We start from the raw sequence: 25,459 nt of genomic DNA on the forward strand, positions 1-25,459 counted from the left end.
TGAGCTGACAGAAAGATCACCCCATCCATCCCCCTTCTTCTTCCTCTCCTTCTTCTTCTTCTGCTGCTGCCTCAGTGCCGCCGCGATAACAAACATATTTGGATCCAATTTTGTGTTGTTTAGTTGTCTTCGGCATCAGCGGGAATCTTGATACTCACGTCTGTCAAAAGTGTTGCTATAATAGCCAGTGACACTTTGTTTTCTAGCGGTTTCCTCTGTAGTTTTTCTCCCACCTGTTCTTTTCTTCACCAGAAAGGAATGTGTAGATTTCACGGTATATCAGCTCACAGAAACTCAAGTTGTTTCAAATTAAAGCATGGCGTTCCCCCGCCTCCTTCCCTGATGCACTGTTGACTTAATATCTCTTTTGTTTGTTGACATGTAAACTTTTGTCATAAGAGGAACAGTTTTTTTCTTATAATTAAAAAGATGTAATAAAGTGGGATGAATTTTCCCCCAGCAGCCTTATGAGGAGTTATTCTTGTGTAGAAAAGACGGCTGTCAGCCCTACACTTGCCTTGGCCCGGCTCAGTATTCTCATTAGCTGTTCAGAGGTCAATTTATTGGTATTTTGGCCCTCAGCTTAAGGTTAGTATTAGGAGTGTGTAAGCTGATGCTGGATGTTTGCCTTGCCCTGACCTGTGTATGGAGGATCTTCAGCTACTGCTGTCTAAACAAAGGCGGAGGAGAGGGTTCAAGTATGGGTAGAATGTGATGGACGTTGTTTTAGACCAGATTTAAAGTAGTTCTTTAACCTATGTCCGTTTTCTGCTGTTCTGCTCTCACGACAGCTTTTTCATTTGCAGTTCTAAACACTGTCTGTGAGCTCTTTAATGTGTAAGATGCATGTTGCATTTTACACTTGTAAGTTAATTCAAATACAGTTAAGAATAACAAAGGAATGCCATCATGGAGCACTTACCAACAAAAAGACAAAAACAAAGCATGCATCTCACAGATTGTCATTTCAAATGAAGGCAGTTGAATATTTATTATACTAACATTTGCCAAATTATTAATTTCCACGTCAAGATGTCCTCATTTCTCTTCCTACAATCCTCAATAAGCATATAACTTGTTAGTGGAATGAAAAGGAAGGATGCAGTGTATACATTCAACACATACATCCAACAATCTGAGGTCTTGAAAGTTTGGCATTGAACACAGTGGCATTATTGATATATGATTGGTTCAGTAGAGGCTGAATTAATGACACCTGCTGTCTAAACAGATGGGGGGCTAAACACTTGAAGGAAATGAGGAAAGGAAAGGGAGGGAGGTGGGGGCTAGCGAGGAGGTATTCCTGGACTGTTATTTCACATGGCGAGGCTGCAGGGGAGACTTAAGGCAGGATATATCACTTAAACCCTACCACGCGCCTTAGCATAGCGCTGCACTCTTTGCGCGGCCGGCTGGCAGACGCTCAGCTCAGTCCTCCCTCCGTGTGCAGCAGCAGGACCATCCTCAGTAAGGATCAACCATAATGAATAGAGGGATACAGGAGAAGCTCGCTAATCCACGACTCTCGGTCTCGAAGGTTGCCCAGGCTCGCAAAATGTTCAGATTACTCCGATAGTCCTGTTGTCGGGTATTTAAAGCATATATGAAAATACATCCAGGTTAATCTGTTAAGCGCTTGAAGAAATTGAAAGCGAAACTCGAATTGTGGAGTCAAATTAGATTAAACATAATCTAGTCGAGTGGCTTGAGGGACCGTATCAGTGGTTTTGCATGATTCAGCTTATTTACTATTTATCACATGTACTTTTCATTCATGTTTTTTTCTACTGTTCTAGGCATCTATTGCACTCTTGAAACTTGCTTGAGTTGTGTAATCAGTTAACTTCTAGTGTTGATGTATTCTTGATGTAACCCTAACCCTACCCCTACCCTGCATCAATAAGGTAACATCTTATGATGCATTGTTCATTGCACTCTGGTAGAAAGAAATCATTATTTTTCAAAATAAAAGCTAAAATAAGGAGTGTGAACAAAATACAACCAACACTGTTGAAAAATGAGGATAATGTTTCTGACTTTAGATTAAAAAAAACAAGAAAAACTTGAAGCTTTAAGTTTCATAGGCTACTAAATAATCATATTTACTGTACAAAAATGGATAGAAACAAATGGTGACCAGAACAGTTGGAAAAACACATTAAAAACATGTAAATCTGTATCGCATGCATTGGGAAATAGTCTGCAAACATGTGAGTTCTAGTTGAGGAACTAAACACTCTGGTTTGATCCTCTTTTAATAACAGTTTGTGTCAAGCATCACAAATCAAATCCGCGATGACACTGAGCCCACATTTTCTTAAACTTTTAATCAATAGCTAATCCGCTTTTATGGTAGCAAACATGTGATGTGGTACCAAAATGAACAGACGTTGACATATTTTTTTTGGTTTCGGCGGTGGCCATAATTCAGCTTCTCATGTCCGTGCATGAAAGAGCTCAGCCCCACATTTGCCGTTTTGTAGCCACGCTGGTTAGTTCATGCATAGCAACGCGATGCTGAATTACAACCCATGAAGGGAAGAATGATGAGTTTTTATTGCAACTATGTTTCCCCTCACGCTTTGAAGTGGGCAGCCGGATGACGATGCGCACTACCTGGGCTAAAGGTCACCATGAAAAACCATAAATACTGGATGTAGTGTCTGTTACTAAAGATGGGAAGTCAAAAGAAGTCTGCGGTCCAAATGAAGAGACAGGGCAGGAAATGAAACTTGAAATGATTGTTGATACTCTTCCTAAGTGACTGTTGGGTCAGACACATCTACCAGTAGCAGTTTTATTGGTATTTGACTAGTGGCTGGTGTTAATTAAGGTATTACAGCGTGTGTTTATGTGAATTTTGGCAACCGCCTGTGAGAACCGAGGGTGTGTGAATCTGTTCTCTCGTGTGTTTTTTTTTTTTTTCCCTTTTTGTTTTTTTAATTTAAACTCTCGCGGTCGGCGGTTCGCATCTGTCATGTATCGGGTCAGCCCCAACATGTTTGTGTGTGTGTCGTCGCGCGTCTGTTTATCTGTCAGTCTGTCACATCCCTCCCAGTGGAAAATTGACGTGTCGCATTAGTTATTCTCGAGCCCCCGCTGGAAGGGTTGAGATAGTAGCAGGTGATGTCTTTTAAAAACCCACCAAACCACAGCCACATGTCCTAGTCACTCCTCGTACATTACTCATCCTGGAAGCATGTCTACTACACACACACACACACACACACACACACACACACACACACACATACTCATATATGGCTTAAAATGAAGCCATAAAACAATCAGAAGTAGTTAAATCTTTATTTTTAGATCATGCCATTTGTTTTCAAGGCAGTATTTAAATGTTTTGTGATCATCACAGAACTATAAGAGAATTATGCATGTTTTAACTTAGAAGAACACACACAAAAAATATAAAAGTGGGTAAATGGAATAATTACTACACAGAAACACATCATATCTATGTTGTCACCTACATATATTCAGTTTATCTTTAACACAACAGTGAATAATCAGGGAATTCGGAAACTATTTTTTTTGTACATTTGCCAGCAGTCATCCTAACATCTGCTTTTGCTAACATGGAAAGATTTCATGGCATCAGGCAGTTTGTATTACTGTACCGTCACCCAGCTGCTTTTAATGGTAAAGGTCGCCTTATGTTATAGGCTAAACGGCACAGAAGCAACATGCCTCACCTCAAGTCTGCATTGTTCCCTCTCAGCAGATCGCTCAAATCGAGTGTTTGAGATTCTGTTATTTGAACTCAAGGCTCCAATAGTCCTGAATACAATTAAAATCTAGTGTTTTAAATATTTTTAAGAGCTCTGTTGTTTTGGGTTTCAAAGATGATGAATTCTTTGTATTCAAACCAGTCGAGCAGAAAACGAAATGGTTTTAGACATTCTTTGATACATTTTTGTATAAACTTCCCCCCTTTTAATCCACTCATTTAGAGATTTTGCATCTTTTTTCGTTGTCAAAAACTGTCAGACCCATTCTGTGTCTCTGTCCGGCTTAGTTTGGCAGTTGATGTCGTCGTGTAGTTATCATTCCTGAGGTCTCTTGTGAGTTTTGCCTCAGTCATATGATCTTTAGGAGGGTTTGGACAACCTCTGTCACCAAGGTGGTCCCTCCCAAAGGAGACGGCCCCTGTCTGCAGGCTGCAGGACTGGCTCAGGACTAAATATCCACTTGCTCTTTTGCTTTTTTTTCCCCGTCTTGTATCTGTCCTGACTGTTATTATCTTTGTTTGAACGCAGGGATTTAATGTAACCTGCTTCATTTTGTGAAAAACAACATTAACACAGACATGAAAGTTGAAGACCCAAGTTTTTGAAAGCAAGTGGAAGAAGGAAAATCACAGAAAATATATAAAAAAAGTAGAGAAACATAAAGTTAGTCACATTGCAGCATACTTCTTACTTTTTCTGGTCTCTCTTTTCTCTCCTCAGAAAAGTTCAGTTAGAGGTCTTCTGCCTCACCACGACTATTTTTAACAAGGCCTGAAAGCCAAGCATTGAACGGACACACACACGTACAAACACACACACATACACACATGCACACACACAATCCCACAGACCCTTAGACAGGTGCCAACTTTTGTGCCGAAAAGTACTGTGGTGTGTTGTTGTGGGGCGTGTGCATGGGGAGTGACTGTGGGCTGGTGTCGGAGTAATGCGTGACCTCGCCGGCCTCTGCCGCTGTTTGGCTTTGATCGAACATTCCTCTGGAAGTTTCCCCCCCCTCCCGCTGTCACCGAGCCACGGGATAGTGATACAGTTTTGTGTGGGTAATGGAAGAAAGAGGGAAAGATTGTACTTCTTCTTTTTTTTTTTTTTTTTTTTAACAAGCAAGCAAGCTACAAATCAGCATACACAGAATATATTATACTGAAAGAAGAGAAGATTGTTATTACTGGTGGTGGTGGTGGTTGTGAAAGAGTCCTGGATAGAAAACAATCAAATAATTCATATTCTACCGAGCCACATATTGTCTGTCATAACAGACTCACGCTGTGAAGCCAAACATTGTTGAAACCCACAGCACTTCATTTAATCTTTATTGAAGATTTCAAAAGTTTCCAAAAGATAGCAGACAAGTCGGGTTGAAATTTGGAGAAATGTTAAAAAAACGAAATGTGGAATATTTCCATTTGATACAGCAATAAAACATTGGATTTTAGGGTTTGAATCAGAGCTGAAACAATTAATCAAGTATTTTGCAAATCCATTAATAGTTTTTGTCAAACTTTTCTACTGTGAGAATTAGCTGCTGTACTGTGTAAACTCATATATCTGGATTTTTTGACTGTCACTCAGACAAAACAAGACATTTAAGAAGTCACAGTTTTACAGACCAAACAGTTGGTAGATTCATAATAATGGTGATAAAATAATTGTTAGTTTCTGTCCTAGTTTGAATATCTCACTCAGTGTAGACATAATACCGTAGAGTCACTGTCAGAGTGTGGATTAAGATGTTTTACAACCTAACAGCTACTTAAAAGGAAATAAACACTCCTGTTGTCCTTGGGTCAATGCTGACCCTGGAGAACAACAGGTGTTAACTCAAAAATGAGGTATAGTTTCATTTAAATGAGGCCTATTGAGCATAGTTTTCAAAAATATATGAAAAACCTTTGGTAATAAGTTGTAATGAAGTTGGCTAAAAAGATCTAACACAGAATTGGGTGATCATTTATACATTTAGTTTTATAAACATTATAAATGACCCAGTAGGACAACAGGCGTTGACTCAAAAAATAGATATAATTTCATTTAAATAAGATCTATTGACCATAATTTCCAAAAATATGAGTAAATCCTGGGGTGATAGGTTGGAATGAAGTTTAGCATCTAACACAGAATTGGGTTACAATTTATACTTTATACTTTATAAACAGTCAAACCTGAATGGGTACATTTTGACCCGGGAGGACAAAAGTTGCACGATTGACAGAAAGACAGCAGGAAGGTTAAAAAAAAGTGTCATGACTAATGAAGAGAAGAGCGTGTCTCAGGATTGTAAAATGTTCTGAGAGTTTGTTTTATTGAGTCATGTCCTCGGGTCAATTTTGAGCAGCTTTTACAACTCAGAAATGAGGTATAGTTTCATTTAAATGAGGCTTATTGACCATCATTTCCAAAAAATGGTTAAGAAAATGTCATGACTAATGAAGGAAAGAGCGTGTGTCAGGATTTTAAAATTAGTAAAGGTTTGTTTTGCTGAGTCATGTGATGGGAAGTAATATTGAGATAGGATAGGAAGAGGAGAGCGATTTGATTGGCTGGGGAAAAAAAGACTGTTGTGTAGTAAGGTAAGATGAGAAGAGTGTATGCTGAGGACAAGGAGACTTTTTTTCCCCTCTTCTAAGTAAGGAAGGACTTGTGAAAGCGGTTAAAAGAAAAGAAAAGTTTGATTGGTGTTGTGTGTGTGTGTGTGTGTGTGTGTGTGTGTGTGTGTGTGTGTGTGTGTGTGTGTGTGTGTGTGTGTGTGTGTGTGTGTGTGTGTGTGTGTGTGTGTGTGTGTGTGTGTGTGTGTGTGTGTGTGTGTGTGTGTGTGTGTGTGTGTGTGTGTGTGTGTCTGTGAGAGCGAGCAAGGGATTGTTCTCGACGAGCCAAGGAAAGAACATGTTGTGAGAGTGTGTGTGAAGATGTATTGAATGACGGGAAGTGTTGCGGGCGTGCTCGTGTCTGTTGTGGGTTCGTGAAAAGCTCCTCGTGGGTGTAGAGAAAGTCTTCAATAAGAAGAGAGAAAGTGTTTTGCGGGGGCATAAAGACAAAGAAAGAAAAAGGGCAGATTTTGAAAGGCATTAAGATGAAAAAGCCTTTATAGCTTTTAGAAGAGAGTGAGAGTGAAATAAGGAGTGTGTGTGTGTGGGAAGAGAGACAGCATCTTGTTAGGGTTAAAGAGGAAGAAAGGGTGTGTTGATAGGCAATAGAGGAAAGTGAGTAAGTATTAAGTTTGAAGTGTGGAATGTGTGTTACGGGGGCAAAGAGAAGTCGCTCCGGTCTCAGAGAGCCGTCAGGAGAAGAGACAGAGCGAGCCGTGATTGGCTGAGGAGGGAGAGGGAGTGTTCCAGGGCCAGTAAGGAGTCTCGAGGACATCTTGCAGAGGAGTGGACTAAGAGGCAGAGCAGCGCAGAGTGTAGATTAGCTGCAGCCAGAGCGTGCTTTAAGGTCTCGAGGAAAGCAGAGAGGAGAAATCTGAGTGTGCAAAAAAAAAAAAAAAAAAAGAGGAGGAGGTGAAAGAGAGGACAAGAAGGCATAGAAGGGGTGGCAGTCAAGAGGGTAAAGATTGGTGTTGGGGGGGTGAGAAAACAGGAAGGAGGAGAGAGAGAGAGAGAAGCGGCTTTGACGGTGAGAAAGAAGGCAAGAGGTTTTCTTTTTGCGGGTGAAAACTGGCAGATGAAGAGCTGACGAGGGAGAAAGAGAAGTGAAGGGAGGACAAGAAAACAAAGCAGCCAAAGAAGGAGGGGTAAGGAGAGGGGGGGTGGGGGGTAAGGGAAATTAAAAAAGAAAAGAAGAAAAGAAAAAAAAAAAAGCTTTTGTGTAATAGTAAAGATTCCCAGCAGTAATGAGAGGGTGAGTTAGTTAACAAGTGACCAACGAGTTTCTGCTGAGAGCCACGAGAAAGCCTCAAGACTGCCACAGAGACCAAAATATACCCATTGAGAAGGGAGAGTAGTGACAGGAGCTGGTGTTTTTTGTGTGTGGCGCTCCTCCTCCTCCTCCTCCTCATCTTCCTCCTCCTCCTTCTCATGCTGCTGTTGGCCTTAACCGGCAGCGGGTCACTGGGGCGCCACTACATCGCCATGTTCGAGGCCACGCAGAACGTCACGCTCAAGCCTACGGAGTCCTGGAGGGAAGCGCTGCTGGACACCCGAGTCATGGACCTCTTCTTCACTGTAAGTATCTCATCCATCCTTCCAATTTTTGTCTTTCGTTTGGTTTGTCTGCAGGTCCTGACACTGTTTTCACACCTTCTTTTTTTTCAATTTAAAAGGCGAGCAGGGTTTTTTTTTTAAAGAATGTTCATTTTCAAGCAAAATTTGAATTCTGTTTCATTTTAAACAGCGTAACGGAGCTTTAAATTAACATAAGGACACCTTCAGTTTTAATGAATGTGCATCTATCTATCTGTATCCTTCTGTTTTCCCTCCATCCATCTATATCCTTCTATCACTGAAGTCTCTTTTCACATTCTCATCCAAACTTATGATCTTCCTCTCTCCTACTTTTCCATTAGAACTCTCTTGTGTCCTGCTTTCACCTTATTCCTCCTTCATTTCTTTTTTTTTTTTCTCTTTTTCTTCTTCTCCTGACCTCTAGCCGGCGGTTTATTTACGATAAACAAAGACAGACAGTTTGCCTTTTCATGTCGGGCAAAGAAATCTCACTTGACCTCGTCTTTTTTTTGGCACGTGCAAGTTTTTGCTGGTTTCTTCTCTTTTTCTTTTTCTTTTTTCTTCTTTTTTTTTTTCCGGGGACGCTCCATTAAGTAGATTTATGGCTGCTTTTGCAGTTGGGGTCGTGTTATTGTGTTAACCGTTCAGAGAGGACCGCCCCGGTGAAGTATACGTGTATTTTTGTGCAGGGACTTTTTTTTTACAAAATGTATTTTATGTGTGTGTCTGTGTGTGTGTGTGTGTGTGTTTATAAAGAGGAGGCGGCCCACGCTGGCTAAAGTTAAACGGTGTGGAAGAGGAAGTGTGGAACAAACCGGTCAGCTCTTCTTCCATTCAGCATCTATCCAAAAAAAAAAAAAATCCCCCCGATACTGCTGCCATATACCGCTCTGCCCCAGCCTTCACCTACTGCTACCTGCTTCACTGTTACACACTCATTGCTTTGAGCCACCAAATACTGCTTCACTACCCTATAGCATGTCTGTCAAATGTGAGTTACTGCTGCACTGATGGAGCCCTCTGTATGTCACTAGATACCTCTCCATTTCTCAAACTCCTTCTGCCAAAAGATTGAGGACTTAGGCTCTATCTCTATCTACGTCTCCTCACATCTCCTCTACTCGCTTATCTATTTCCGGATTCTCCCGCCACTCTTTACCTGACTGCGCGCACATCGCCAAAATCGGGCCCCTGCACCAACAGTTGGACCACGTTACAGCCCCCGTTTTAGCCCTTTTTATCAGGTTGATTCAGCATGTTGAAAGTTCTGTTGATCCAAAAGCAAAAGAAAAATCATCTTGTCAATGTATCTGTGAAGTATACGATAAGGCTGGACGAGGAGGACGAACACACACAGCTTATTACTTAGTGGTTATTTCCTCTCATGCATGCACAGAACACATTGCATAAACATTTCAGCGATCAAGTAGCTGTTGGCCCTGGTCTTTAAAATTGTCTTGATGTGTCAGGGTCTTAAATCTGCTATCAAATACCGCTGGAGGCCACTCGCTCATTGCTAAATACATTCTCCTCTGGTGCCGCTCCTGCCTTCGTGAGTCTTATCTGAGATATTGAGAGGTGAAGTAAGTCCTGTTAATCACTTATTTGTAAATCGCTGTTAATTTTGCATGTAGATTGATAGTTTTACTTTGTGTTGCTGTCACAGTGCAACTTTCCATCGGTGTTGTTTCTGCATTCCAGTTGTTGCTTTTAGACGAATCATTCTTATTCTTGTTGTTGTTGTTCTTTTTCTTATTCTTATTCTTGTTCTTTTTCTTGTTGTCCTTCTTCTTATTCTCAGTCTTCATATCCTTCTTTTTCTCAGTCTGCTTATTCTTATTCTTGTTCTTTTTCTTCTTGTCCTTCTTTTTCTCATTCTTCCTTTTGCTCATTCTTGTTCTTTTTTTCTTCTTTTCTCATTCTTATTCTTTTTTTTCTTGTTCTTCTTCTTCTTCTTAGTATTAGTATATTATTTGTCTTATAATTATTATTATTAATATTCAGATTTTTTTAATAGTATTATTATTATTGCTGCTGGTCTCTGAGTTACCAAACATAATATCATTGTATGCTTACAATGACAGATAGTGTCTCATTCGTCTTTTGTTGTTAAGTTTTAGAAGTTGTAACTTGCTGGCTGGATTTGTGTTGATTCGGAGTATTTTTTGTGTTCATCATATGAAGTGCTTGAAATGTTTGACAGATGAATTAGAATTAGATCATACTGGAGAGACTCTTCTTTGAATTATGGAAATATGGAATCTTGAGTTGTGAACATATTATTATGATAAGATGCATAACAAAACTGCTACATCTTGTAAGATACACATTCATTCGCTCGTTTCATAATTACTTCTTTAAGTCTCTGGATATTTATTTAGTCGGTTAAATGTGTCTTGTTTGGCTTTAAGGCTCCTGCTGTCATCAGCTGTGGTTTGTCTAAAAAGATCAGAGCTATGGAAAACTGATCCTCAGGTGTCTCTGTTGCTGTCTGACTCTGTGGTTATCTGCTTCATGCACCCCGTCTGGATTAAAGTTCAAATGAACAAAACAAAGCCGCGGTCGAGATGAACAAACACCTAGCGTATTCTCAGCATTAAATCTAAGGCGTTCTGCTTTGATTAAGCACCGTTTTAATGACTGTTTGCTTACTTTGCCTTCAGCTGGACTTTTTTTGGGGGAAAAGAAATGATGAAAGAATAATTGTGTTTTGTCGTGCTTATTCGCAGTCATTTTCCAGCCCCTGCTCCTGATAATTATCACTCATTGATACTATAAATCGAAGCCTTTTTTCACGCGGTTGAGAATGTGTCTCTCTCCAACTGTTGCGACAAAGCAATCACCAATAACTGGAGCTGGCTTCAAGCGGCGAATGTAATCAGGGCGACCCGTATACAAAGCACGGAGAGGCCTAATCAAGGGATTTAATTGGCCGACGCTGGCAGTTTGGCATTGAATAAAAATTTCTGCCATTTTTCGGTGGGTTCTTGTTGCTGCTGGAATCTTCAGGACGTGTTTTGTGTCGGTTTCAGTTTTCAGGCCTCCAGTCTCATCTCTTGCTCTGGTATTTCTAGTAGCTCAACCGTTTATTATTGTAAGGCCGCTGCGGCACCGTCAGCTGTCTTTGTGTGTGTGTTGTGTGCATTTTTGTGTGTGTTGGCACATATCTGTCTGTGTTTGCGAGTACGCTCAGCATTGATCTCAGTTGTACCTGTTTCTATGTATGTGGTGTGTTTATTTAATTTAATGGGGTGCTCTGCTGTCTCAGCTGCTGTGTCTCCTCAGCTGTGAGGGGTAACATGCTGGCCGGGGTGTGTATATGTCTGTATATGTGTATGTATGTGTGTATGTGGTTTTGGGGAGGGGGGGTGCACATAGACACGCGCCATCAGGGTCACAGTCCACAATGGACCAGTGGCAGGATTAGAGCCCGGCCCCAGGATTAGGGGCCCCTGTTAACAACCACAGTAACCCCGCGCCCATCACTCACACACACACACACACACACATAGCCGTCACCCTGTTGAGGGGCTGTGGGGAGTCTGCGTCCCTCTGTGGGTGGGTGTCTGTCATTCTCCCATTAACTAGCTGCAGCACTCGGCTCCATGCTGCTGTCAGTGTTGCAACCATGAAGTTTGATCGGTGATCAGAATCTATGACTTGAAACATCACACACACATTTACATGCTTTTTATTTTAAAAAGACTATTAAAGAATAACTCCATTTTGTCACAATTTGAGTTTTATTTTTGTAGCCTGGCCGTCCTTCCCATCTGTAATAAAAAACTGCTGGACTACAGAGATCTGGAAATAAAGGGACATTACAAACAAGAAATTTGATGGGAAAGAAACATGAGCAGTCAGATGATAAGACATATTAAACAACATCTCAGCTTTGCCAAAAAAATAACAAAAAAGTTATGTCTCATTGCAAACATCTATCATTGTTTACAGACCGACCTCCTGGTTCAACCATTATTGTAATTGTACATGACAGTACAAACTGCAATCCTTAAAAGTGCAAGAAAACAATAATGATAAATAATTGCGGGCTTCTAAAAAAATAAAATAAAACACCACACACACAAAACATTCACATTCTGCAGGTATTGCATGATTTATATGGATATTGCACAGTGAGTATTTACGAAATGTTCAAGTTTTTGCTGTATAGCACCAAATCACAACAGAAGTTGAGGAATTATTACAACACATCACTTCTCGTTGCACATTTAACTACATTTATATAATAATCTGATTGTATGGCAGCTGGTCCTGTCACTTTTTCTTTTAGGAATGTTTTTGTTTTTTGTTTTTTTGGGGTGGGTGGTTGAGCATTTTATAGCCTTTATTAGATAGCCAACAGGGAAAATGAGAGGAGAAAGAGATGGAATGGGAATGGTAGGCAGCAAAGGTCCCCAGCAGGATGTGAACTGGGGCAGTTGCAGTTTGTGGTCACTTTATTAATCCCCAGAACACTTGGATATTGTAGCAATGTTGCTGTGTTCCCAAGTATCAGTTAATACAGTTTTGAGTACATTGTTATTATAACCATCATCATAAAGTCAGAGTTGTTATGATAAACTGGAATTTCCTCTAATTAGCCTGATTACCCAAAAACAATGGGCCAGTGAACAGGGTGAAGTGAGAGGAAATAGTTAATTTTTGAATAGCCAATGGTCCAACCAATAGCCAGCAGCCCCCTTTGAAACCATCCAGATGTCGGACGATGGCTCCAACGTGATTAAAACATATTTAACATAACCAAGATTCCAGCTCAGTCGGCGAGTTCATCGACACATCGCATTAAACGTACAAACCGACGACACAAGATAACACACGAGTCGGATCATTATTAACAGCTTTGAATCCCAGCCAAGGCTTGAGGCCAGCCTTTTCACCTCAGACTGACAGGATGAGCACATATTGTGGAAATCAGCTCAGTAATTATGCAGCCCGTAGCAGCCACTTTGGCGATCCACCAAGTGTCATCCCGGCCCCCAAGGTTTCATCTATTTTTCCACTTCAGCTGGTGACAAGCCACAGCTCCCGAGATTCAAAGGAGTGATTGAAGACGGATGGAAAAGAGGAGGGGAAGGACAAGAGATGGGGAAGAGAGGGAAAGAAAGAAGATCTGGAAGAGAAATCAAGGTGAAAATGAAACAAGAGGCACAGGAATAGAAGAGGACATCATTTTATGTGGGGAGATAAGGGGGAAAAAGATGGAACAGATATATAATTTAGAGAGAGAATGAGAGGAGAATGCAATTTTCAAGACAGTGAGAGAGGGGTTGGGAATAAATGGACCGTGGCAGATTGAAAAAGGAAGAAGACCATGGTGATTGTTGGCTTCCTCCAAGATAAAAACCCCCTCGGCTTTTGTCTTTTAACACCTCTTGATAACAGTGCACAGCTCCCCTCTAAAATATAACCCACACACAAACTGAGGCACACACCAAACATCAGTAATTGTAACCTCATCATGATGTTTTTGTCTTTAGTTGAGGTTCATTTTGGCTCTGAGTCATTAGAGAGCAGCATTAAATTGTGATTAATTGTGTAGACACATGCAAACACAAACACAGAAAACCATGCAACATGGTTTATTTCATCGCATCAAATGTGCATACACAATACAGTCACATTACATACACTCTAGTATACATGTATTCACACAGTCTATACATAAGACTAACATACATCCATATATCTAGGCCTGTCACGATAACTACTTTCGTTGGACGATATATTGTCTCAGGAATAATTGCGATAAACAATATTATTGTCATTTGAAGACCTTGTGAAGATTGTGATTTGGTGAAATCTGATGCTGAACTATAAATCCAAACCTGAGTACTCTTGCAGGACTCCTTGTATGATATCCAGTTTAACACCACCTGTAATCCAAACCTTAATCTAAACTTCATTCTAACTAGTCCTGTCACGATAACTACTTTTGCTGGACGATATATTGTCTAAGAAATAATCGCGATAAACGATATTATTGTCACTTGAAGATCATTTTTATAACATTGATACAATGATAATATAATAGCATAATAATGCAAGGCGGGGCAGGTGTGGGACTGCCATTATGGTTGGGAACAGAGTTATTTACCATCCGGACAGGATCTTAACAATGTAGTCATAATCCTGCATTACCCGCATTTTCACTTTTTAATGATGATTAGACATATTTAATAGCTTTTGTTTTCATTCATTCATTGTTTAATAATTGGCACAGCTTCACCCATCTGTGACCAGTAGCAATCACAGACTTGCTCCAAAGCATCAAGCTTAGCTCGTCAACACGCTGTCATCACCTGAATAGCGAGATGTGTTAAGCCCATTGTGGAGGTCAGTAATGATGCCCACATGCTCCGAAGGGAATCTTTTTTTGATAGATTTTGTTACCTCCGCTATGTACTCTATGTGTAAAATTTAAAAGGGTTGCACGTCTCGCTGTGTGAGCGTAATGCCACAGAACCTGCTGTCATGTAAAGCCCCACTGAGTGTCATCTCCGCCTCACCTGTAACATTCATCAAGTCCCCTCTGGACACACGTTATCAGTGGTGGCTTGCATCCTCCACCACATCACTCCCTCTTCTTTCACCTCATTTATCAATGCTATCACAATTCTCTGGCTTTTTAAAGAAACTTCAGATACTCAGCTGCCCTGACATTTTGCTATAGCATGTAGCAAGACATCATGGACAACGAGGTCATAGCAGTGAGACCAAACACAGGACAAGACTACACAATATGCACACTTGCCTCCAGCTGGACAGGGATGTGAATAACTTGAAGTCATATCATCCTCAATGTAATCTGTCAAAAATGATGGACAGACTTCAGATCTTTCCGTCATTGTTTAAATAATTCAGTCAATGACGGAAATATTCAGTTAACGCGACCTCTGTATACATCTATATTTGTGATCATCTTCATTGCTATAATACATTAACTTAACTCTCATGACTATACTGTATTTAAATCTGAATTCATATTTGTGCATTAAGAGGTTGTGCCATTGCCACTGTAGCAGACATGTTCCTCCTTAAAAGTGTAACTACATGTCAAGGCTATGGCGGCAAGCTTCCGATGAAAGTAGAGATTGTTTCAAAGAGAAGACGATATGCTTTGTTTCAGTTACACATCTAGCAAAAATATCACCACCGTAAAACTTCTGCCTGCTCGTCGCCTTTTATCACAGTGAATGAAACAATGTAAATAACGATACACCACAGAATATCGTCATCGTCAGTCATGAGACATGGCAGACCTTCCCTCTGTCTCTACTACGACAAAATGACTGGAAGAATGGAGACATAGTTACAGCTTGATCATGTACAGTCCAGCCATGTAATGCGGTGGTTGCTGCTGTGATTTGGTGAAATCTGATGCTGAACTATAAATCTACACCTGCACTCTAGCAGGACTCCTTGTATCATATCCAGTTTAACACCACCTGTAATTATGTTATAATAGCATAATAATGCAAAGGGAGCGGGGGATGGGATTGGAGAGTGGGCGCTATGCTTCTGTAAATACACAGACCATTATGGTTGGGGACAGAGTTATTTACCTTTAATTCTTCTACAGTCTCCACTCAGGACGTACACAGTGAGGAATGGAGGACACTACTTGTTTAGCCAATGTGACATGAATAGCATCTTAGCTGCTGATGTGAAACAATATTGAGGTGAAAAAAATGATCAAGGTCATGTCCATGTCCATATATAGACATGATGATGATAATTATTATAGTGATTTATATTTACTGTGCGATAAGCCGATAATTATTGTGAAAGGTCTAATGCAGAGAAATGCACAGTATATAAACTGAGACTATAGATAAGTGAGATTATTGGTATGCCGGTAATACAGAGGTAGCCATTCCTGTAATATCTCTGGTTGTATCAGACCATTTAGGGCAATATCACAAATCAATGAGTCGGTCTGCTTGGATACTGAAGTATTTTTGCAACGATTGTGATGTGATTAAGCACCATTACACTAACTGGATTTCCCAGAAACACTCCCATGTGGTCGAATTTCCCAAAAACGTATCCTATTGTGATTTATAAATGCCATCCAGTCCTCACAAAGATAGAAGTTCAAGAGCGTGCACACACACACGCACACACACACACACACACTAAAGCATTTTGTGTTTGGCCGGTAAACACAATCAGTGTGGAGTGCTGGGACTGATGAGGCTGCAGCAGAGGCTGATTCTCCTCTGACCCGGCCTGCAGGCGCACTGTAACCCAATCTGAGCGACAGAGAGGCAGAGCGATGGCGGAAGACCGTCAACGAAAGACAATAAGTTGGAAGCGGAGTGTTGATTTGAAAAAACAGAAAGATGAGCCTGCGAGCCCCCCGGGGAAACAGACACCAGGCTTTGTCTCCTTCTATAAATATCATTCCTCATTCTCCCTGCCTCTCTCTCGCTCTCCTTTTTTTTCCCCCTCTCTCGCTCTCTCATCTTCATCATCATCCTTCTTCTTCCACTCTCTCCTCACTGTCCACCTGTCTTTCTCTTTCCCTTCGTTCTCTTTTATTATCTAATTTTTCATCCCTCTCCTTCTCTTCAGTGGTTCTCTCCCTTATTACACACCTCCCTTTATTTTCTCCCCATTTATACTCCCTCTCCTCAACAAAGCTGTGTATTGAACCTCAATACCAAAATATATCTACGGTTCAATAGCATTTTATTGAATCAGAATCCTTCTTGGATCTTCTTTTCAAATCTCTTTTTATGTATTTAAGTTCATCTTTCAACGTGTTTAAATTACTTATATTATAAATAACTAAACTCAAAGAATCAATCCATCTTTTAATCACCTTTTTATGTCTGAGCTAGCAGGATCACTACAGATTTGAACTGTAGATTAATGAACGTTAACAACCTCTGAGTAGTTTAAGATATGAAACGTGTATTAAATATGTATCCGACACATTGAAATAACAGGTGTTAGTTTATTTCTTCAGTTCATTTTTCACAACCTACTTATTACAGATACTGGACACCCTGATGCAGACCTATTCCATTCATTTTTCAGTAGAAATGGTGAATATATATATATATGTGGAAGTTGGGAGATTCTGCTCCTAAAATTGACGCCAGAGAAGAGTCACCACTCAGTTTGGTTTTGTTGAACAAACAAAACGCACAGTCCACTTGCAATCTAACAATCTGTGACTTGAGTACAGTCACTTCCAGGGGGCATCATAAAGCGCGATATAAACCCCAGTCCACTGCCAGAGCAAACACAATCAGCTTTGAATTAGGAAACGCCGACAACAGCGTCTAATGCTTTCGCCGATAACCGAACCCATTGATTAATCAGTGCGCAAAATCTGCCGTCACCCAATCCGCATTCTCCAAATGTTTCATATTGTTGTATCTTGTTCTCTCTCTTTCTCTCCTTCCGTCCATCCCACTCCCCTTGCACTCATTCACACACACACACACACTCAAACACACACGCGTTGCGTATCTCTAACTATAGTCAGACTCAAGGCGACTGACATTACTGGCATCGCATGGATCATTCGCTAGTGCAGCTGCTTTTTCAGAGCTTGTGCTGTTCAATCCTTTGGCCTTGCGCTGCCTCTTCCACCTCCTCCTTCTCTTTTTCTCTCTCACTCACTCACTCACTCACTCACTCACTCACCCGGCAACCCCCCTTCCCCTCTCCCCCCCCCACCCCTGTCCTCTCCCCCACCACCACCTCCTCCTCCTCCTCTCGCTGAGCGCTTCCAGAGGATGACTTCACGCTCTGGAAGAGGGCAGCAGCAGCACCGAAGGACTACAGTGGCTACGCTACGTTAGCATCTGAGATCTCTTCCCAGGCAGCAGTGTGGCATACGACCAACCAGGCACGCCAGCTGGAGAGCAGTGAGAGAGAGAGAGAGAGAGGAGAGGGGGAAGAGGAGTAGGGAGAGGAAGAGAGAAAGAATTTTTTTGGGGGGGGTGGGGAGGAGGCAAAGGAGGAGGAAGTGAGAAGGGGCAAGGATTTTTAGAGGAGGAGGAAGAGCCATCGAAGAGAGGGAGGTTGAAAGTTTGATTGCTTCTGTAATGGAGCCATGCGCTGGCATAGTTTGTAGAGGTGCCGAAGAAGAAGCGTTCACTCTGGATTTAAGAGGATGACAGCTTGAGAAACAGGAGAAGAAGGAAGAGGGAAAAGCGCTCTGACCGGCTGAGGAGAGGAGCTCACAGCAGCTCACAGAAGGAGGGGGGGGAAGCAGTGGAGCTCCAGACGTCCGCATAGTACCGTCAGTGGAAACACATGTTGCTGAGAGGCTGTGATGACTCGCAGCGCTGTTCTCGCTGCTATCTCACCCCACGCGCGTGTGTCCGCCTGAGCCCGCGCGCACAATCGAAAGCAACAATGCCTTTCCCCCCGTCAGAGCGCGACAGCTCAGCATCGGCAAACCCCCCGATCCCCCGACCCCACGGCTGCTCACAACTGAGATGAGACTGAATCCAGCAGACCCTTTCCCAATCAAGAGTCGGATCTTTTTTTTCCCCCTTCTCCGGGTTTGATTGAGGCTGTCTGTGGACTCTTGTCTGTTTGAGACCAAGGGGGGGGGCGGGCAGGGGTTTTGGGTGTTGGGGTGGGGGGGGCAGGAGGGGGTCACCGTATCTGACAGACGTGTTGAAAATCCATTCGCCATTTTGCCTGCGCCTCAAGCTTGCTGGGTGGTGGGGTTACACCAGTGAGTATTAATCCCGCCCGGTATCAGCCGTTCCGTTTTTGAAAGTGGTGACAGGAGGATGAGGCAGGTTCATCTTTTTTCGTGCTTGGCCCGTGACTTTTTCTATTTCAAAGCGGTGCTCTTTGCCGGTTTTAATTTTAAGCGGCACATTAGGGCAGAAGCAACATTTCTAGATTGAATTCCCCTTCCTGTGTTTAGGGGGATGTTATTTGTTTCAGCACCCAATTAAAGTAGGAGTCATTTGTTTGACTTGCTCTGCTGTGTGAAGCACATGTCCTGTGTTTTCCTTTGAGGAAAAAACAAGAAAAGATTTTTAAAGATTTTTTTTTAGCTTCACGACGGAAGTAAAAATAAGTGATGTTCTCTCTCTACGTAGATGATGACCTCATTTCAATACAACCAAATCTTGATTGTGGTGTTCGATCATAGGCAGAGCGAGACCCTACATCGAGCCAAACAGCAGTTCTGTACCTTAACTTAAACGAGCCACCGAACAAACATTCATTAAGGGAAAAACTGCACTAAGCTGCTCAGCTGCAGCGTATTAAACAGGATGTAAACATTCCCTCAAATGTCGCTTTGGTTCATTTAGACGCCCTCATGATCCTAACTCTTTAAACCCACTGCTAACAAAAACACTGTCTGCCCGTGACATGCAAGACTGCAGCACAAGTTTGTTTATTTTGTCTCTTGTTGCTCTGCCGGTGTCACCAGAACTCAGCCTGCCCGCTGCTGTCAATCAAACACAGACACCAACACCGCCCCCGCAGCGGGGTGACAAGAAAAAGGAGCCTGCTCATGTTTTCCCCAAAGACCCCTTTTAGAAATAAATAAATACTATTAACTATGCATTTAAAACACAGATTGACATTATTTTGTACAGCAGAAAGGAATGACTAAATGTCATTTTAGTTGGACTAAAAAGGCAGAAGATGAAGAGTAATTTAACATATCTGATCTGCATGTGTCCAGTTGTGTGTTTGGTGAAAAGAAGGAATCTGATGGTTTGAAATCAGTTTGATTAAATCTGCATTCATTCACCGGTCCTGAGTGTGCACGTGCTGCCACACACTGAAAGATTTGTATGAAACAGAATTCATGATGGTGACTTTGTGTGCTTGAACTTGCCACCTGAATTTTAAACAGTCATTTGCATATTTATAAAAAACTTAATTTTGAAATTTAGAGATTAAAATTTCCAAACTCAGATTTTTAAAATACCGATCACAAAAAAATAACAGCGCCCGTTTCAAATTCTGAATCGACATTTAAAAACAACACAAACATAAAATTAGACCCAGACACCATAAGGTACCACAGTTAATTCAACGCGACCCTTTTTTTTTTTTGGAAGCGGAGCAGACGGGTTTTAAACAGCCTTGTTGTCAAACGTCTCCTGTCAGGTTGGGTTAGAATAGGTTGCTGCTCTGTGGGTGATCATGTTCTCTGACCTCCCTGTGAAGCTGTCATAGCTGTTCTCTCTGAGTCCACACCACATGTGTCAAAGCTTTCACCGTCACATTTTTAAAAGCACCTCGCTCGATGTTCATGCTTCTTTTTCTGTAAATGTTAATTGTTAGTAGGTGGTCGAGAAGACAATCTGTTTTTTCAGTGAATTATAAAGTGGCAATATGCAGGGGTCTCTCTCTACTTTTTTTTAGTCCATCTGTTCTTTACCAGTGCACTGTTTCATTCTAAGAACTAAAGTTTTAAAGTTGACTTGATACGGGTGCCCTTGAACACAAACTGACAGAGGCATTCCTTCTATTTCTTATCTTCCAGGTACACAGGAAGATTCGGGAGGACTCCGACATGGCCCAGGACTCCCTGCAGTGTCTGGCCCAGCTGGCCTCCATGCACGGGCCCGTCTTCCCCGACGAGAGCGCCCAGATCTCCTACCTGGCCCACCTGGTGGAGGGCCTGCTCAGCATGATTAACGGGTCAGTGTGCTGGAAAACATTCAGTCCGTCACAGCAGTAATAGTGGTGACAGATATAGCAGCGGAGTGCATTATCACTATTCATACAGGCATTGTACTGGTAACAGTATAAGACGTGGTTTATGGGCTTCTGTTGTGGTCTGTTGCTATCACTCTTGTTGATTGTCCAGAAGACATTATTATGGCTGTCTTTGCCAGCAGTATAATAATATAAGGTGTTGTAATGTGAGAGTATTAGAGAATTGTTGTTTCTATGAAATGATTAGACTATTCTTGCAGAGTATTAAAATAATGTACTTTAGTGAGATTGTGAGGTTTTGTGGAAATCTAGCTCATTCATTTCAGTGACTAGGCCAGCTGGCATTGCAGAATCTATAGACAACAGAGCCACTCACAACACTTCATCCAGCAAGGCACTGCACTGGCCAAACACATTAAAGGTCTTTTCAGGTTTAAATTGTTGGACCTGACCTAAAACAGACCTGTGAAAACCTACTTGAACCAGACATGCATAAGTTAATTTTCAAAAAGAGAAACCTGACCTGAGGGGGGACAGAGCAAAGACCAGACCTGATCTAAACAGACCTGGACAAAACATGATGCACTATCAATTCATTTGATTACTTGACAAGCAGCTACGGTGGGAAAGAGTAGCAATATAAAAATACAAAACAACATGATTTGTTTATATTTAACACACATTTATAACATAGAGATAATAACTAAAAATCCATTTCCACCTCCTGTATCAATAATAAAAGCCTCTGTAGCAAATAATCTAACCTATTTACTCTTTATTTGATTTAATATAAATTGATAATAAATGCAATATCTGTGAATCAAACTCCAAAAATAATTTACCGGAATACATTTTACAGATAAAATAAGTTTGTCTTCAGTTCCCTTGTAAGACCTTTTTTCTCATGTTTGTTGACTATTTGCATAAAACAGCAACAAAAGGCTGAGTTTTACTTCTTTGTGTTCTCCCTTTACTTGTTCCTCAAACTGATTCTCTTCACTTCAGTTTACACTCTCTCTCACTCAAGACACCGTCTTCCCCCATGATGATTGCGACACACCACATGATGATGATGATACCACATACGCTCAGATCCACTCTGGACATATTGACACACAAAACCGAGACTCAGCAGTAAAAGGAGACGTGACCCAGTTTACGCCGAGTAGAATTTTGAGCCGGTCCAACTCGAGTTCAGGGTCACGTCTCGGTTCTTCTAAATCGGGTTGGACCCATAAAGACCTTTTTTAAATCACACACATCCAAACACACATTCCTGGTGGATTACTTTTACAGTATGTATGAACAGCACATCTCTGCCGTTTACCTCAGCTTTGAAACAGGGTTTTACAACCCTGGAAAATGATCATGGCTCCAATAAATGTTTCTTTTGTTGTGACAAAGTAATAAAAACCGCTGTGCCTGAAAACCTTCAAAGTAAATATATTACAAACCAGCTGATTTTATTGTCTAAATGGTACCCCACCAACGCAGCCCCCTGTGTTGTTTTAATGCTTTTTCTTTCACTCTGCACGTCTGCTGAGTCAAATCAGCAGGGATCCTTCAAAGCCACTCTTTTAGTACAAAATCCCCACTTTGTGTTTATATCCATCCACTGTAATTCAGCCAGAAAACAACATCCAGATACCCACCTGATATGACAGACTGTTGAAGCCTAATATCACCTTCTGCTGACGTTTAGAGTGCTAAGAACTAAGATTGAGATAGCAAGCAAATGTTCAAAGCAGGAACCAGTTAAATCCCCCTTTATTGAGAATATCGCATTGTTTTCAAAGCAGCAGTTTGGTTTCATTAGTTCCTATCGATCACATTGATCTCTTTCTCGTGCTTTCCTTCAAGAATTTTCCTTCAAACTCTCATGTTTGTTAATCCGCAAAAAAAATCTTAAAGTAATTTCCAGTGGGCTGACAGGTGAGGCTTTAGAAACAACAGATGGGACTAATTCAAACCTGCCAGCTGAGAGCTGCTCCCAGGGGAAGCAGCGGCTATTACACACCCACTGCACTACACTAAATTAGCTTTGCTGTTGCTATATGAATGTTATTGTGCAGGGATGTATTAAAAAACACTTTCTGGGCACATAAATCACATGAAGGTAAACGACTGAATTTAAACTGAACGTACTAAATATGAGGGAGTCTTTTTTTTCTTTTGATGAGGTGTACTGCTGAGTCACAAATGAAAACCATTATCTTTTTATTGATTTCATTTATTAAAGCTATACCAATCACACAGAAGATTTGAAGATAAACAGAAGCAGATTCATACCAAAATTATTTTAAAGTTTAGACATAACATGATATATTTCCCCCCACATGTCAGCTGTTTCTATTGTAGCTGTTAATGTCACTGGCTATTATCTCAGTTTATCTCCCTGCAGTTCAGTGTTTCAAGGATTTGTCTTATTTTCTTAAATTCAGAGACTCAACAAGTGATGGAGTCCAGCGTCAGCAGGAGTTTGAATCATACTGCGCCGTGCCATTTCTGCTTTATTTACAGGAAGTAATTGCTTGTTAAGTCTGTGTTTTTAATGGGCCTCTGATTCCAGCATCTGCGCTCCCCTATGGGAAAACTGGCTGGCTTGAGAGGGAATATCCTGCCCTCCTCCAGTTCAGCAACAAATCGTTAGCCAGGAACTTGTGTTTCTCCGCTCTTTCCTCTAAAAAACAAATTTAAGTCAGACTGGATCACATTAAGTCTTCATTCCTCAAGCGGGAATGAAAAAGCAACACTATCAACCGGCGGAAACACTGAAACAACTACAGTCATTTAGTAGTCCTCCATCTAATCTAATATAGAGCTGCCTGACACTGATGATGAATTTGATGTGGACTGTTTCCAAATAGAAATGCTGCTGAATTTAATGAAGCTTAATCCTATTGAAACCCACTCAGCATAACTCAAAACGAATCTATCCTTTTAAATAATCCGGTATATTTAAAAGGAATAGAAGCCCATCTGCCCGCTGTGGATTCTCGATTCTGCTCTTAAAATAAATATGAGCAGGAACGAAGCATCAACAAAAAAATGTATCTATAAAAAATATCAGATACTGGGTAGGAGGGTGAGAAATGATAACATAGCTAAAACTAATGCAGTGTAATACAATAGCCTTCCAATAAAGTTTCCATTCATCAGAGGTGTTGATTCAACTCAAAAGGTTATATTGGAGGCTGTAGTTTGTGGTGTTGTTGAGTTGTTTTCAGCCATATACTGAGAGGTGTTTTTCCTCTCATTGATATTAATAGGCTGGATGAAATATTAGAAACATCTGTCAGTGTATTCAGTAATATCAACACATCACAGCATCACAAACTACAGCCTCCAAAATAACATCTTTTTAGAATACAGTTTGATTTCCTTCACCAGTGTAAAGGTATTACATTCTAATTCAAATAAGCTTGATTTGAATATATATGGTATTATATGATAATAAGGTATTATATTACTGCAGGGCTTTTGTTAGACAGCATTAGTTTTAATACACTGGCAACTGAACTATACTGTGTTAGCCATCTCCGGTTGTATTATACATTGAGGGCAATTTCACAAATCAAATAACCGTTATGGAAATATTGCATTTTAATCTACTTGTAGAATTAGTTTCATCACAGTTCTGAATGATCAAGTATTTGATGTACTGGAAAAGCCACAAACAGTCTGTTCCAGGACTTTTATTCATAAATAGTTTCTTTATTGACTTCCCAGACATTTTAAACACAACATAAAATCTAATCTAAGTCTAAATCTAAATCTAAGCCATATGTCTCGAATCACTTACTGTGTAGTACACTCTCTACACTATGTATTTCCTTGTGCAGTGCACAAATTTCGACATATTAGTGTTGTCTTAAGTCAAACACGGCACTTAGTGGAAATGACGATTAGCTAGTTAGCAAGCTAGCGTTAGCAACTAGCGTTAGCATTCTTGGTACCAAATCATTACAGACTGCTAAATTAACCCAAGAAACCTAGTGATGGTTTATATAAACAACTTTATAGTGGTTCTTTGTGCTAAATATATATATATATATATATATATATATATATATATAATGCATTTGTATGATGCAGTGATGTGCAATGTAGTTACAACAGCCTCAGCCGCCATGTCCAGTTTGAAAAGTGGTCTAATAAGCAGCAACACAGAGCTCTAAGGACGCTTTGCTCTCACACGCGTCGCTTTTAGTCACACAAACACACACACCTTCTACTGTGCTGTGCGCTTCTCCGTCTCTAAGAGGGTTCTCCACATCCATCGCGGCCTGGATCATTTCTCATGCGCGCAGCTTTAATCCCACGTCCAAGTAATGATCTTTATAACGCGGATCAAGTACAGTCGCAATGAAGTGCAGAGTATCCAAATAGATCTCAGTGAAACGTGTGCTGGCAGACTCTCAGAGTGTACTTCAAACAGAGCTAAAATGCGCTTTTGGGCCATTTTCGGCCGAAGATTTTCGGTGGCCGAATTTTCGGTGCATCCCTAAAGATAATATGTAGTGATAAAGAATGCTGTTACTTTTTTTATATTGAGAAAATAAGCACCAAATACACACCAAGTTTAGTCAGATATTGTGATCAAGGTGGAAAATCTGTTAAAAGAACCTAAGATGAGTATGGATTGAAACCTAGACTGAGTAAAACCAGAGGGAGCTCCAATCAGAGCCTTTGTTACTCTGTGTGGTCAGCCTCAGTCAGCCAGTCTAAACTGTGATCTGAATGTATATCTGTCTGATGACATTGTAAATTCTGCTATGTTGACAAAACTTAGATCATGACTTTATTTCGGCATCACTGCATCTTCATTCCTCCATAAAGAAAGCATGTTTTCCACTA

At 40.9% G+C, this 25,459-nt stretch overlaps 1 protein-coding gene across 1 annotated transcript in view; it reads left to right on the forward strand.

Annotated features, from left to right (window-relative positions):
• Nucleotides 1–25,459, forward strand: part of xpo4 (exportin 4) — a 61,146-nt gene that overhangs the window by 13,457 nt on the left and 22,230 nt on the right. The window contains exons 7-8 of the mRNA XM_062431247.1: nt 7,806–7,918; nt 20,427–20,584. Coding sequence (XP_062287231.1) covers nt 7,806–7,918; nt 20,427–20,584 — 271 coding nt within the window. The remainder of the gene's footprint in view (nt 1–7,805; nt 7,919–20,426; nt 20,585–25,459) is intronic.

This window comes from Scomber scombrus, chromosome 13 (genome assembly GCF_963691925.1).
Source record: "Scomber scombrus chromosome 13, fScoSco1.1, whole genome shotgun sequence".
Taxonomy (NCBI): Eukaryota; Metazoa; Chordata; class Actinopteri; order Scombriformes; family Scombridae; genus Scomber; species Scomber scombrus.